The sequence below is a fragment of the Pungitius pungitius genome, chromosome 5 (genome assembly GCF_949316345.1).
Source record: "Pungitius pungitius chromosome 5, fPunPun2.1, whole genome shotgun sequence".
Classification (NCBI taxonomy): domain Eukaryota; kingdom Metazoa; phylum Chordata; class Actinopteri; order Perciformes; family Gasterosteidae; genus Pungitius; species Pungitius pungitius.
This window is the reverse complement of record NC_084904.1, coordinates 10,028,794-10,044,829: the sequence shown is the minus strand read 5'-3', so window position 1 is coordinate 10,044,829 and position 16,036 is coordinate 10,028,794. Positions and strand designations below refer to the sequence as shown.

The window sequence follows — 16,036 nt, the reverse complement described above, 5'->3', positions numbered from 1 at the left end:
CACCGTGTCTTGTCTGTTCATGAATATGTTTAAGAATTAACATGGAGATGTGCTGATCTTTACACAGGATGACTGGATGTTTGCTCTCTTCGGGCATTGCAGTCCTGGACAATCTTCCACCAACTCTTACCAGTCCTTCCTCTAAGACAGGATTCAGCTTGTAGATAGGGCTACACCCTTTAACAGGTTTTCCTGTCTTTAGTGCACAAATCTCAGTGTCAAATCTTTCCCTCTGACAGAACTGAAGGATAGCATTTTCTGCTGCTAATAGATCCTCCGTTGATACACCTTCTCGTTTCAATGACTTTCTGGCTTCCAACATTTTTCTGTCAACATCAAGATTAGCCATTCCATCTTTCACCAGTTGCTTCCTTCTTTGACTCAACTCCAATAGAGTCCCTTTGACCAACAGCAACCATGCAACTGCGACTTTCAACCTTTTCCAGTCAGAGAAATAGGTGATGAGTTGGCTGGTTGCATTATCCTCTTGAATGGTTATTGCGTTTGTGGAGATTTCCACTTTGACCTCTGGATCCTCCTCCTCCAATGTGGACTCCACTTCGTACTGTAACCATGTTTCTCTTGCTCTCCACAGGAATTCCGGACCCGATAGCCATGTTTTGCTGTTCAAAAGCTTATGGACTGTCAGTCCTCTAGATGCGTCATCTGCAGGATTTTGTTTTGTGTGAACATAGCGCCACTGCGCTGGCTCTGAAGATTCCCTAATGATGGCTACTCTGTTGGCCACAAATGTTCGAAACCTTTTGTTTTCATTGCTGATGTACTTTAAGACTGTAGTACTATCAGTCCAGAAACAGGATTCTGACAAAGAAAGCTGTAACTCTGATTTTACCATCCTGTCCACTCGAACAGCCAAAACGGCAGCAGTGAGTTCCAAACGAGGAATGGTTACGGGTTTAAGAGGTGTTACTCTGGACTTTCCAAGAAGAAAGGAAATATGAACATGACCTGCTTTGTTCTGCAACCTTAGGTAAGTTACCGTACCATATCCCCTTTCGCTGGCATCGGCAAAGTGATGCAACTGGGCGTGGACTGGTGTTCCAAAGTCATGTGGTTTCAAGCACCTACTCACTCGGAACTCTGAGATCTCTTTCAGGTCAGTTAACCACTTTATCCACTGCTGTTTTAAGATTTGTGGAACTTCTTCATCCCAGCCATAGTTCCTTTTGCACAACTCTTGTAATATGTGCTTGGCTGGAAGAAGGACTGGCGCAACGTACCCTAAGGGATCGTACACTGCACTAGTGACTGATAAGATCCCTCGCCGTGTTTGCATCCGTTCCTTGCAGTTCACATGGACGTTAAACTTGTCATTTTCCAGACACCAATGTAGCCCCAGTGCTCTTTCCACCGGAAGTTCGTATATGTCTAAAATTAAGTTCACTCACACTTTGAGAATGTTCTTTCTCAGGAATTGTTTCAGGGACTTTGCGACTGCTACTTATCCACTGTGTAAGATGAAACCCTCCTTTCTGGCAAAGTTCAGTCAGGTCCTGGACAATCTGTACTGCTTTCTGCGCAGACGGTGAGCTTTTCAGACAATCGTCCACATAGAAATTTTTATATACCGTGTCAATCACTTCATCCGAAAATCCATTCCGACTGTCGTCTGCTGTCTTCCTTAGAGCATAACATGCACAACTAGGCGACGACACTGCTCCAAAGAGATGTACAGTCATTCTATATTCTTCAACTTGCTTGTGCAGATCTCCATTAGGCCACCACAGGAACCTTAGAAAGTCTTTGTCTTCATCGGCCACTCTAACTTGATAGAACATAGACTTCACATCAGACATAAAAGCAACTGGTTCTTGTCTGAATCGTAGAAACACTCCTATTAAGGAACTTGTAAGGTTCGGACCCTGCAGAAGTTGTTCGTTCAAAGAAGTTCCTTTAAACTTAGCTCCACAGTCGAAGACAACTCGCAACTTGCCCTTCCTTGGGTGATATACGCCATGATGAGGTATATAGAACAGGTTATCTTCTCCACAACGCAACTCATCCTGTGGTACCATTTCTGCATAGCCACTGCTGATGACATTTTCAAGAAAGCTTGTGTATTCTTCGTGGAATTTCTCATTTCTTTCCATTTTCCTTCTTAGTCCAATGAGGCGCTGTTGAGCAATACAACGGTTGTTTGGCAGAGTTACCTCTTGGGCTTTAAATGGCAGCTTTAAACTGTAATGTCCGTCCTTTAACTTTACAGATTGATCCATTATTTTAATGAATCTTGCCTCTTGCCTTGACATTTCTTCATTGTCGTCGGCGATTTTCTCATTGAAGTCACTTTGGTACTGCTTCTCCAATAACAGCTGAAGTGATTCTACAGATAATCTGTTTACAGAAACAGAAGGATAGCCAATGCCGTTCATATTGTCTTTAGAATCCTTTCCTAAGCCATTGATCACCCACCCTAATAGGGTTTTAACAGCAAAAGGACCCTCACCTTGGCTATTCACAATTTCCCATGGTTCTAGCAACTTTGAAGCATTAGTACCTATTAATAACTCCACGGTAGCATCAATTTCAGGGATTTCAATGTGATCAAGGTAAGGCCACTGTGATATGTCCTCTGGTTTCATGATGTTTGCTGTGTCAACTGGCATCTTTTTCTGTGTGTAAACATTTGGAAGACTGTAGTACCTTGTTCCATTAAGGCTAGCTACTTCAAGTCCATTCACAATGTATGTTGACACTGATGTCTTTGGGCTCATCGTTAACAAACCTATTTTGGACTTTGTTCCAGTAAGATTAAGTCTACGCATAAGAGCTTCAGAGCAGAATGTGGATGTCGAGCCATTGTCCAGAAAAGCATAAGTCTGAATGACCTTGTTGCCCTTTTGTGCTTTTACCTGAACTGGCAGGATGGAGAGCATTCCACTACCACCGGCCCCGGTCTGGCTTCCAAATGTCTGAGCTGACACAAGCGTATGGTTTACAGCTGGTTTAGGTTCCTTGGGATAGATGCCACTGCTGTTCATCGATTTGTCCACTTGTTTGACGTGAATGTGTAAAGCTGTTGGATGGCTCTGTTTGCATTTTGCACAGGTTTTCCGCTTATCGCAATTTTTGCTCAAATGCCCAATGTTGAGACACCCAAAACATACTCCTTTTTCCTTTAAGAAGTTGATCTTTTCACGATGTTTATTTTTTGCAAGTCGTTGACATTCATCCAGACTGTGATCTTGCAAACAGAATAAACAATTGATGCCGATGTTGCTTTCCCTGTGTTTACCTTCCTGTGTGTCCCTGCGTTGCACGTTGCTAACAGCACAGACGTTTGTAGCAAAGTTACCTTGCTTCGACCTAGACTTGGCTGTATACACATCCCTTTTAACCTGCCTCTCTCTTTCAGTAGTTTGAATATCACCAAAAATAGGATCAGACAAGATTTTTACTTCATATTCCACAAAGTGTACAACGTCTTTAAAGTTAGGTTTGCGGAGTTGTCGCTCCCGAATACCGCAAGCAGAACTTCTAAATTTTTCCCTTAATTTAAAAGGAAGTTTTTAAACAATAATTTTGAGGTTAGCCGGCAAGTCCAGCTCTTTCATGTCCTCCAAATCTGACATTGCATTATAGCATCCACGTAGAAATAATGCATAGTCCTGTAGAAACAAAACACCTTCAGGCTTCACCACAGGCCAGTTGAGAACCTTTTCCATATATGCTGCTGTAATCTTTGTTTCATTGCCGAAGTGTTCCCGTAGGAGAGCTTTAGCTGTTTCAAAACCTCTCTCCGCACTCATATGTAAACAGCTTTGCACAAGGTCGTGAGGACGCCCCCTGGTGTACCTTTCCAAAAAGTACATGCAATCCCCTTTAGATGCAGCTTTCTCCTCCACACAATGCTTGAAAGCTTGCATGAACATTTTGAACTTCAATGGGTCACCTTCGAAAACAGGTAGTTGTCTAGGCGGCAGTTGGCTTGCTTTGTGTTGTTGTAAGAGCAGCTCGGATATTTCATTTTGCCTTTGCAGAATCTGTTGTGTAGAATTGTCATCAACTGCATGTGCAACATTAGCAGTAGATAAACCTTTATTACTCATCAATCTTGTAGATTTTTCAAACTTCGCCTCAGAAATGTTAGGGCTTTCTTTTGATTTTTGCTTCTCAAAGTACGACTCCATACCATCCTGATCTGAAAATGTTTGCAGTACTGCCAATTCTGCATCTGAGGCTTCAATCTCAGCATCCATTTCCACCTGTTCCAGTTTTTTCCTTATTGATTCCACCTCCCGTTCCAATTCATGTTTCTTTTTTAACGCTGCTGCACGTGCTATGAGTGCAGCTTTCCTGGCTTTTGCTTGCGCAACTTCCAATGCAGCTTTGCTTGATCGACTTGATCTTTCACTGGTACGGCTTTTAGTGCATGATGATGTACCAACGTTTGATACACTATCCGTTGGCTCTATATCATCCTCAAGGGCAACGGTTTCAGTAGTACCATTATTTGCACTCTTAAAACGATTTTCTACGCAATGGCAAAATTCGTTCACACTTAACAGCTTTGCTTTGAACCAGGTTTCATGCCTTTCCTTTTCATCTACGGGTAGCAACTCAAGCAGTTGGTTATGTGCAACTTTTGCGTCTTTAATCAAAGCTTGATATTTGCTGAAGCTACCTTTTATTTCAGCTTCATAACCAGACTGACACATTAACCCTTGAATAGTTTGTTTTATATTGGCAGCTTTACTTAACTTGGATTTTCTTAGTGTCTCTAAGCCACCTAGTTTGGAAAGCAGTACTTTTTGTGTCAATTTTACAGACCTTTTTTTCACGGAGGCTTCATCCTCATTAACCTTTTGTAAGTCAGCTGACACATTTGTTACCTCAGTACCTTGATGATCTTCATCCATTTTACCTTGTTTTCCAGTCAACCACCCAGAAAACAGCAATATTTCACAATATCATGAAAAACGAGCATCAGAATAAAAAACAAACCATTAACATTTTCATTTCTTGCAAACCCAAATGTCTCTTATTTCAAGTCCTTGTTGGAAAATGTCAATGTCGATAAACCAAATGTCCATCCATTGTGTTCTCGTCAGTCTTGCCGTTTACACTTTAATAACTGCAGGCAGCTCTGCTTCATTCCTTCTTACTCGTGTGTGTTTAACTGCTCATACCTCGCGGCTCGTTCCAGGTCCAACCAACTTTTCTTCACTTGGTGACGTAGTGTCCAATCCTCACTGACCAATGTGAGAACGGTCACCAACCTCCGTCGTGACAGAGTTCGGACTGCCTCACTATCCACTGTGAGGCTCCAGCGTACTTTCACCGACATCCGCTACCAATCACCGCTGTCCGTCAACGACCTCCGCCGCCGATCCCCGCTACCGGTCACCTTCTCCGCCCGTGGCTGCGTGATTTGCTCCACTGTCCAATGTGAGACGCGTTGCGCCCGTAGTATACGACTAACGCTATATCCAAAGCACGCGCCAGCGTTTCCATTCAGCGGATCGCCGTCGAAGACAAGGTGCTCAAACAGCACAAGGATCGTGCCGTCTAAACTTGATCGGTCTTTTTCTCATACTGAGCCAAACTTTTGACTAATTGTTGGCGCACATTTAAGTTGTTTTGTACTCGTGGTTTCCGGCGTGCTGTTTGTGTCTTAAACTAAAAATAACTTACTTTCAAACTTCTTAACTTAACGTCGGATATGTCAATCCATTTATTTATATAACGAAAAGAAAAACAAACAATTCGGTTCACAACCCGCCGTGCCTCACGGTCAAAAGTTATCTGCCTCGCTGTGCGCCACTCCTGCACTAATTAGCCCTGGTGTTAAATAGGCTGGTGGCAAAAACAGCGCCATCCCATTGCAGTATTCAGAATGGCTCCAACACTAACTATGCCATCTGTCCAGGGCTATTCAACTAAAATGTAAAGAGGTCCAGTTTGAGAACATTTCTAGAAGCAAAGGTCTGGAACATCATAATAATGTAACTATTTAGTGTGATTAATAGACTATGATTTGGACTGGATTATGGTATTTTAAGAACCTGGGTATATGTTCTAGAAGTTAGCAGACTTTTTTATTATACATTGATATAGAGAAGTGCTACCATTACCATAACCTAGAAGCTTCTCGTTGGCACCATACGTCTATAAAATTCCATATTTGTGACATTTTATATTAAACATTGAATTTGTAAAACAACGTCTTCATGTAGACATATCATCGACCAGTGAAGTATGACTTTTGAGAAAAAAGTCGTAACCACATTTTAGTCAGTTGAAGAAGACAATGCAATTTGGTCTTACACGTTCGGACTGAACATAGCCCCTTATCATATAAATCTGGTCCTAAGCATTGTATTGTATAATAGACCGGTAAAGAGATTTGGAGAAGACCTTATTGTCAGCTATTGTCAATGGTACTCTCCTTTGGATTCTTACCTTGGAATGCCCATGAAAATTACATCCTGTATTTTATTGATGATTAAAATGTATCCAAGAATAATGACTTGAACACGATTCATGTCATCCTGTAGTATTTTTGGTGCCGAATAATACATCTTGATATGATGTTCACTCATAGGATGCCATTGAGGACAAACTTGATCCAAAGCAATACCCGTACATCTCGCAGCGACAAACATCTGCCAAAGCCAGCGCTCCATCAAGGTCTGTTTTGTTTTCATTGTATCATGCCTGCACTACACACTATATTCCATGAATTTAACTAATCACCAAGATTAAACTAACTAAAATGTATACTGTGTTAATTTGAGAAATTTGTTTTCAATTTGAAACAGGGGTCTTAAAGTATTTTCTTTCAGGGAACAAAATGACCTGCATTGGAAAAAGCGATTGCCTTTTAATATTTAGCAGTAAATGCTTATCTATATCCCTGTTTTTAATCTTCCAGTGCTCGCTATGGTAACTGGCACAAGAATAGGGGCCCCACAGAGATGAAGACGGGGCCGAGGATCATACTTTTTATTATTGGAGGAATGACGTACAGCGAGATGCGCTGCGTCTATGAGGTCACCCAGGCCAACGGCAAGTGGGAGGCCCTGATTGGTGAGTTTTAGGGACAGAATGTCCCCCAACTTTACTTAAGATAATCCATAACATGTAATCATTACATCACACATAGAACACAGTTGTTGCAGAATGTTATTCTTTCAAGATTTTTCTTTCTAAATTTCAACATTACCACATCATTCGGACAAATTCTGAAGCGGGTTTCAGCTAGTCAAATGTGGACTTCTATTTTTTTTTAAAGGCCAATATCTTGACTTGTTGAACCGTTGGATTCATCATAAAAGATTTCCTCAATATTTCACCGTGATGTAGTTGTCACAGAGACGTCATGAACAGGAGACAGGGGGACTAAAGTGAAGATTCATACAAAATACAAAATACTAATGTCAGGCTATAAAATAACTAGGGGAAAACAGGGACCAAGATTTCCACCAAACCAAACGGACTATCCAAAAAGACTCCCCAACATTGACTGATGAACCAACGAGGAGACAAGGGACACTCAAGCTGATCTGAATTGTCAATGAGCTCCTAACGTCTATTCCCTCTCAGGGAACTCAAGCTGCGTGGAAACGCTGTAGGAACGCCTCTGCGTGACCGCGTTATGGAGCACGTGTGAAATCTAACCAATGGCGAGCTGTTACGTCATAGGCGGGCGACGCCAGGACCAGGAAGCTATAAAGGGACCCGAAGGGCAGGACCATTCATCTCTGTGGCTTCATCTAGTGCGTGTGGAAGTGACTGATAATGGCTGAGCGTTTTGTCCAGTGTGCCCCCCCTTGCACCCGTTTTATTATGGGCAGGGACTCGCACACCTTGTGTGTCGCCTGCTTGGGCGTGGAGCCTTTCGTGGTGCTTGCGTCTCTCTCGTCGAGCCCTCTTTGAGGAGGAGGGCTCGATGAATCACGCTCCCCGTCGCTCCGGTCTCGCTCGTGCCGAGGCAGAGCGCCGGATGTCTTCGTGGGGATCGCAGGTGGATCTTGCGGAGGGTTCCCGGACGGCCGAGGCACTTTCCCGTCCCTTTACCCAGGCTCTCGTACCTGGCGTCGGAGGCACGTGCGGCGGCTTCCTCCACCCCGGACGAGACACCGCTCTCACGGTCCTCCAGCTCCGAGGAACTGGACGTGGTGAGCGTGGAGGCAGCGGAGGCAGCGGAGGCTGAGGACGTTGAGGCGCCTCATTCCCCCGCCGCCGCCCAAGAACTGCTGGAGGTCCTCACTCGAGCCGCTGATAAACTCAGTATCAGCTGGCCGGCGGATAGGCAGCAGCCTACTACGAGTGGTAAGCTGCATGAACGGTTTCCGTAGAGTACTTCCACGCCGGTGCTTGCCTTTCTTTCCGGACGTCCACGCTGAGGTGTCGGCGTCCTGGGGAGGTCCGCTCGCGTGTACAACCTGCATACGGCTTTGTACTCGTCATTAGCTGAGGCTAGGCAACATGGCTATGCTAGCATGCCGGCCGCGGAGGGGGCCCTGGCGGGCCACGTATCCCCCAGGGCCGTGTCGTTTATGACACCGGTGCTGCCCACCAAGCCCCTGAGGACCACCTCGGCGCTGGTGGGCAAAGCTTATTCGGCGGCAGGGCAGGCGGCTTCCTGCCTGCATACGATGGCGTCCAGGCGTATCAGGCAGAGCTGTTTGCAGACGTGGCCGAGGGGAAGGAGCAATTTCAGGAGGTAGTTCGTGAGCTGCGGCACACGGCTGACCTCGCGTTAAGAGCCACCAAAGAGACGGCCAAATCTGTTGGCCGCTCCGTGGGAGCCCTGGTGGCCACGGAGAGGCACCTGTGAATCAGCCTCTCCAGCCTCAAGGAGAAGGACAAATTCTTCCTCCTTGATGCCCCTCTTTCCCCGGCAACCCTCTTTCGGGGCGCAATTGTTGCAGTCGCGGATAAGCTCCACGCTGAGAGGCGGCAGGCTGAGGCGCTCGTCACCTTCCTGCCACGTCTGCGGGGATGCTCGAGGGCGGCCCCAGCCGTCGTTAAGCGTGCACCACCTGGCGCAGCAGGAGAGCGTCGCGCTATGCTAGGCTGGGCCGTAGCACGGCACTCTCAGGCAGGGCCTTCACACGGCAGAGCTGGTCTGAGGATCCCCACCGGTGGGGGTCAGGGTCTCACCGCACTACTCGGTGTTCCCATCCCCCCGGTCAGACCGCTGTCCCCGCCGTCATTTCGGGGCACGGCGGTTTCAGCGAGCACGAGCCCGAGGGCTGTTCGCCCCCTCCAAGGAGGGTTCCGGCTCTACTAGACCAGCGCTTCCCTCCCAGTGCGCTGTGACAGGGCGCTGCTTCTATAGACTTCCAGAGACCAGCCTCAAGGGGCCGGTGCCCCTGAGAGAGTTTTTGGGAGAGTGGTGAGCCCTCCCCCCAATGTATCTCAATGGGTCCTGCGTAAAATGCAGTACAATGACAGGAGCTATGACTTCCAGTTCAGGTGGCGGCCGCCTTGATTTGGGGAGGTGCTACCCACAGTGGTGGACCCCCAGCAGGCTCTGGTTTTGGAACAGGAAGTGCAGGCTGTGCTGCAGAAAGGAGCTGTAGAACGAGTTCTACCTTCATGCAGAGAGTCGGGCTATTACCGCCGCTACTTCATCATTCCAAAGAAGGATGGGGGTTTGCGTTTGAACCGCGCTGTCGCAAAGTTGAGCTTCAAGATGCTCACTCTCAAACAGATCGCGTCACAGATCAAGTCCGAGGATTGGTTTATCACGATAGATCTTCAGGACGCCGATTTTCATATCCCCATTCTCCCACAACACAGGAAGTTCCTGAGGTTTGCTTTTGGGGACAAAGCTTACCAGTACCGGGTTCTTCCGTTTGGCCTAGCCCTCTCACCCCGTACGTTTACCAAGTGCGTTGATGGAGCTCTGGCACCACTGCGTCTCCAGGGCATCCGCATCTTGAACTACATCGACGACTGGTTGATCTTTTGCGCCATCCGAGCGGCTGGCGGCCCAACATCGAGATGTTGTGCTCGCCCACATCAACCGTCTGGGGCTGAGACTCAACGCCAGGAAAAGTGTGCTGTCCCCAGTGCAGAGGATCACCTTCCTGGGTGTAATTTGGGATTCGACCACGATGCGGGCACATCTCTCTCCCGCTCGAGTAGCTTCGATCCTCTCTGGAGTCAAGCAGGCCAAGGCCAGCCACTCACTGTGAAACAGTTTCAGTGACTGTTAGGTCCCCTGGCAGCAGCATCCAACGTGATCCCTTGCCGCCTGTTACACTTGAGAGTGTTGCAGTGGTGGCTCAAGGCCAAGGGGTTCTCCCCGGGGGAAAACCAGCGCCGTCTAATCAAGGTCACTCGGCGTTGCCTGCGGGCCCTGGCCATATGGAGGGACCCTTGGTTTTTATCCAAAGGGCCCGTGTTAGGAGCGATCTGTCTCCGAGTCACACTCACGACAGACGCTTCCCTCATGGGCTGGGGTGCGATCATGAGTGGTCACTCAGCCTGGGGGCTGTGGCAACATCATATCCAGTCTTGGCACATAAACCAGCTGGAGATGTTGGCAGTTCCGCCCAGCCTTGACGAACCAACATGTTCTTATCCGGTCAGACAACACATCGGTGGTCTCTTACATCAACCATCAGGGGGGCCTGCGCTCACGGCCGCTATACAAGCTAGCCCGCCAGATCTTCCTGTGGTCCCTCGGGAAACTCCGCTCATCGAGAGCGGTTTATATCCCAGGGTACTTTAACCAGGGGGCAGACGGCCTGTCGAGACAGGGGCCGAGGCCCGGGGGCTGGAGACTCCACCCCGAGGTGGTGGAGCTCCTTTGGAGACAATTCAGCCGTGCCGAGGTGGACCTATTTTCCTCCAGAGAGACGTCTCATTGTCCTCTGTGGTTCTCCCTCACGCATCCCGCCCGCTTGGGGTAGATGCGATGGTGCAGGCGTGGCCGAGGGCACGCCTGTACGCTTTTCCCCCGGTTGCTCTGTTCCCAGGGGTTCTGGAGAGGGTCCGTCAGGACGGCGTCAATCTACTGTTGGTTGCCCCTTTCTGGCCGGCCCAAGTATGGTTTGCGGACCTTATATCGCTCCTCGACCTGCTGTCGGCATCGGGGTCCATCGTTCACCCCCGTCCGGAGCTAAGAAAACTATGGCCGTGGCCCTTGAGGCGACCCGCCTCTTAGAATCCGGTCTCTCGACCGAGGTCGTGGAGACCATCCTCCACTCCAGAGGCCCCGCTACAAGGAAGTCGTATGCCGGTGGAGGCTCTTTGCCACTTGGTGTGGGGAATGACAGCTAGACCCAGTTAACTGCCCGGTCGGTTCAGTACTGGAGTTCCTGCAGGAACGTTTCTCCACAGGTTTATCCCCGTCTACTATCAAGGTATATGTGGCGGCCCTGTCGGCAACTCATGCCCCACTAGATGGGCGTTCTCTGGGGAGACACCCACTGGTATCCCACTTCCTTTGTGGCACCCTGAGGCGTTCTTTCCTCCTCCGTTCCTGACGTCGGACCAGGCGAAGCTCAACCTCCTCTGCCCAGTTAGGGCCTTAGACTCCTACGTTCGCAGGACCGCCCTGTGTAAACTTTCCAAACAGTTGTTTGTGTGTTTCGGACCAAGTGGGTGGTTGAGGCCATCTCACTTGCTTACGAATTGGCCGGTCAGCCCGCACCTTTGGCTGTCCGGGCCCATTCTACCAGGGGTATGGCGGCTTCTAAAGCCCTTTTGTCGGGTAAAGTATCGCTGCACAACGTTTGTATGGCGGCAGGCTGGTCTTCTCCCCACACGTTCGTGAGGTTTTATCATCTAGACCTTAACTCGTCTGAGTGTGCGCACTGACTTCACACTACGGTCACTTGCTCATATGGCGGAGTGGGTATTGGCGTTCACACAGCTTTTCCACGCAGCTCGAGTTCCCTGAGAAGGAATGTCTCCGGTTATGTAACAAGACGCTGTGTGTCCATGCCTCACTCCCGGCTTGTCCGTGGCACTTGATTCGGCCGTTTCCTTATCTCCTTGGTTCCTATGGTAAAGAAGCTAAATAAGGAAGCATTGACGCTTAGTATATAGAGTATTCAAACAGCTCTTATCATGACTACCACTTACACTACTTCCGGGTCATTTCACTCATAAGAACCTTTCTGAGATAATTCGACAATTCAAATCCAGTCATAGTCTAAATACACTGAAGAGGTGCAGGTGATTGGACAAAGGTGGAAACAATCACGAACAAGCCAGACAATCACAGGGGGGGAGAAAACACATCAAGTCAGGACGTGAAATTAACTCAGGGACACAAGAGGGAGTAAAATACAAAATTTAACCAGATTTAAACCTACACTGTGACAGTAATTGTATTCTTTTTAAAGCATATTTGATCGGGTTTCAATCTTGCTTATTTACTTTTTTGAAATTGTTTAATTATGTTTTATGCGCAGTTCATTCAGCAGATATGTTGTGAATGTCTGCAGTGTTTAACTTAGGAAGTAGGTGACACAAGTGAATCCGTAAAATCATTTTGTTAAGATTTCATTAGGCTTTTAGTCATCATACCTCTTAGACAGTCATATTTAGATTTATTCTGTAAAGCTTCTGTGAGTAATTTACTTTGTGTTTTGTAACTAATGGTTCAGGATTCAGACCTTGCTAAGGCTTTTCTCCCTTTAGGTTCCACCCATATTCTCACCACACCTAAATACCTGAAGGAACTTCAACACCCAGACTTCCTGGACCCTAACACTCCTCAAGAGGGCATACAGAGCCCAAATGAGCCACCTGCAGAATGAAAAGTCATTTAAAAATGCAAGTCATTATGTGATTTATGCCCCAATGTCAATTAATTCTCCGGTGTAGTACTTTTGAACCACCTGCAGTAACTGATTCCTTGCCTCATGTTTTTCATTTATATTTTGAAGGAAAAAGTCAGCAGTTTGTTAGACTCTCCTAATGGTGAAGTTATATATTTTAACTGTAGTGAACTGAAGTCATCTATAGCATATAACATTCTGAAATAGTTATTACAATAGTTTGATATTAATTCAAATCTTAGAGGTTAAACAAAATATAATACGTAATATTAACTATACTTTGGGTTATCAGACATAGCTCTTTTTATCTAACATTTCAGCAATGTTCACAGCAAACTGCTGTGAACACCACACAATGCCGTTGTTGGATATTTGTGGCTACATCTTCCCCTCATGATGCAGCTCATGTCATCTAGTTCATGATTATGCAGATTACTTAAAGTAACTTCTTAGAATATCTACAAATTAAAACACATTCATTGTTGTGGCTAGCCTTGGTTGTACTTCCGAACTCAGACAGTTTACTCAGTTTACTGTATTGTCACAACAAATTGAACACACGCGAAAGCAATTAAACTCAATATTCATCAACATTTGTTAGGCAACTAGATGGTATTTCGCTTTTATCCTAATATGTTACAGTATACAATTTTGAAACAAGCTTGGACCTCTGTGTGTATCTCTATTCGTTAAAAAGATTTAGTACAATGATACAGTGTAAGGAAACAGAGTAGTTAATGGGACCCGACAGAGAAGGTCCTCTGCCTGACGTGCTTATCGCAAGACATATATTTTGTACTGTACTGTATAATATTGACAAATGTTTTATGTAGAACTCATGCAACTTAGATTGCTAAATGTAAATGTAAATTTGTTAATATTTTTATGTTTCCATTCAAAAAATCTGCAAAATTCTGTTCATTGTCAGACAATATTCTAAATACGCACAATTAAACTTGACATTATATTTTTGGGAAGGCTTCATTTTTGGTGACTACCACCCTAACTGATAAAGAATAATTAGGCTACATCAAAACACCAGAACAATTGCTATAATATCACTGTGCAATGTTGCCACAAATTAGATTGACAAAACAATGACAATAAAACCCAAATTGGTTCAACCTGAAATTACCAGTTATGTAATTCAAATCAAGTTTTCTTGGCAAATATGGCAGCAGCTTGCCCATGATACTTATAGTATGTGCATGATCAACAGCTACTTCTAATCCACTGCCACTCTAAATGAAAAAATCAATAAAGAAATCTGATTAGTTTGGTTACTTTTTGTTCTTCATTCTCCTGTAAACTCAAAATAGCCATAATTGTGTGGTTTGAGTGCTGCAAGCAATTAAAAATATATATTTCAGTAGTGTCAACGTTGTTTCTACACGAAAACTTAACGCACAGAAATCTGAACAACCTCCCAACTCTGGAATTGAGTGTATCATTTAGTTTTGACATGAAAGCACCACAAAACTGCTGAAATGGCTGCTGTGCCAAAACTTATAAAAACACATGCTAGAAAGGAGCAAGAAAACATAATTTGATCATGCATTTATTTATTGCTAATCATCATCATACAATACTTCTCTCAGATACTAATCTGTTTATTTAAAAATAAAATAAATTTATTCAGATTTGTTTAGATCAGAGGTCTTCAACAGGGGGTCTGCAGGGATACACAGGGATTTTTTCCACAAATTTAAATATCTTCAGAATCAGAATTGTCTTTATACACATATACACAACTCCTTAAAATTAGGGGGTCCCTGCTCCATCTCGGCATACGTTTGGGTGGCCTTTGCCTGAAAAACGTTGTAGACCCCTGGCTAGATTCTGGATGAGTTTATGGGATTATAAATGCCTACTGAACAGTAACAATCATTCCACTTTTCCAGTGGAAAATTTCGTTGAATCTTTTGCTACAGATGTTTATCGTCTGTGTGTAGTCAATCTTCATGTATTTGAAGTATGTGATGTTGTAGGTAGAGATATCCTTGTAGAAGCAAGCCTGCTAATTTTGGAAAAAAAATGTTTGCACGTTTACTTTCTGGGCAATACATTTTTTAAAATCTTTTATAGCATAGCTCAATAAAAGTTAACGTTGCATAATCAGGGGAAATTAGGGTAAATATTTTTAATGGTTTGTCTGTATGTTGTCATGAGTTGATGTTGTGTAGTGATAATGATTAATTACTAATCTGTTAAGAAATATTTCAGTATTACAAGTATGTTTTGAGAGCAAAAGTTGGTAGTACTCTATAAGGAACTTTCAATTAATCTTAGTGTGTCCTTTATCTCATATCTTATACCCCCCACCCCGGATGCACCGAGGATGGCTGATTACTGGCAATTTGGAAGATTGTTCTTTATCTGCACTGTCGCCAAGTAAAGATTCATTGACCTTTTGTAGTATAAATTTCATTTGAATTCAGAATGTGCATAGTTCATGTGATTCTGAATTAAAAGACGGTGTAATGTTTTTCCTCGTGTAATCACAATTAAATGGAGCCCCCTGTCATGATGCACATGGAGAAATGCCATTTATGGTTGTTTAATTATTCACAAACAGTCCAGGAGGAAATGGTCGATATTGTGAATGTACATCTGACTGTTAAATGAGACCAACCTGAGTTTTAAAGTCGATTGTGGTGTTTACTTTAGTTTTTATTAAGTTTCCAATCCCTAGTTTAATTGAATCATTGAAAATCCTTTAGATTCATGAAAAGCTTATATTTCATGAGAATTGACAATGTGTTACAGGATAAATCTGTAAAATAAAAAATAAAAAATTGCTGCAGAATATTCAGTAATATTAGTTGTTTCATCGTAATACTACAGGAATAATCTATAAAGTTTATCTGTAAAACTGTTGAATAAAATGTGAAAACCATAAATTTACAGGAATTTTCCTCGCGTTGTTATTTTACCTTAATTTTAAGGGTTTTGTTTGGGGCGGGGGTCGACTTGTTCCGTGTCCGCGCAGAGGGGAGAGGGGGGGGGCGGTTGGCGTGCTCCGTGTGTGTGTGTGGGGGGGGTGGTATCTTGGGTTCCTGTGGGGGGGTCCGCGGGGAGGGGGGGGGTCGACTTGTTCCATGTCCGCGCGGGGGGGATTTCCATTACTTTTGGGAAGACAATTTCCAATTTCAAGCACCAAAACAGCACTTATACCAGCAGGTTGCAGTATACATGTATTTAAAAACATTAGTTGTTCCCTATCAGGGAACTCGAGCTGCATGGAAACGCTGTGGGAACGCCCTGCGTGA

At 45.0% G+C, this 16,036-nt stretch overlaps 1 protein-coding gene across 1 annotated transcript in view; it reads left to right on the top strand.

Annotated features, from left to right (window-relative positions):
* stxbp1b (syntaxin binding protein 1b) overlaps positions 1–15,671 on the top strand; it is a 40,021-nt gene extending 24,350 nt beyond the window's left edge. Inside the window, exons 17-19 of the mRNA XM_037483124.2 lie at positions 6,566–6,651; positions 6,896–7,050; positions 12,628–15,671. Of these exons, the coding sequence (XP_037339021.1) occupies positions 6,566–6,651; positions 6,896–7,050; positions 12,628–12,746 (360 nt within the window). The 3' untranslated portion in view covers positions 12,747–15,671. The remainder of the gene's footprint in view (positions 1–6,565; positions 6,652–6,895; positions 7,051–12,627) is intronic.
* Positions 15,672–16,036: the final 365 nt, after the last annotated feature.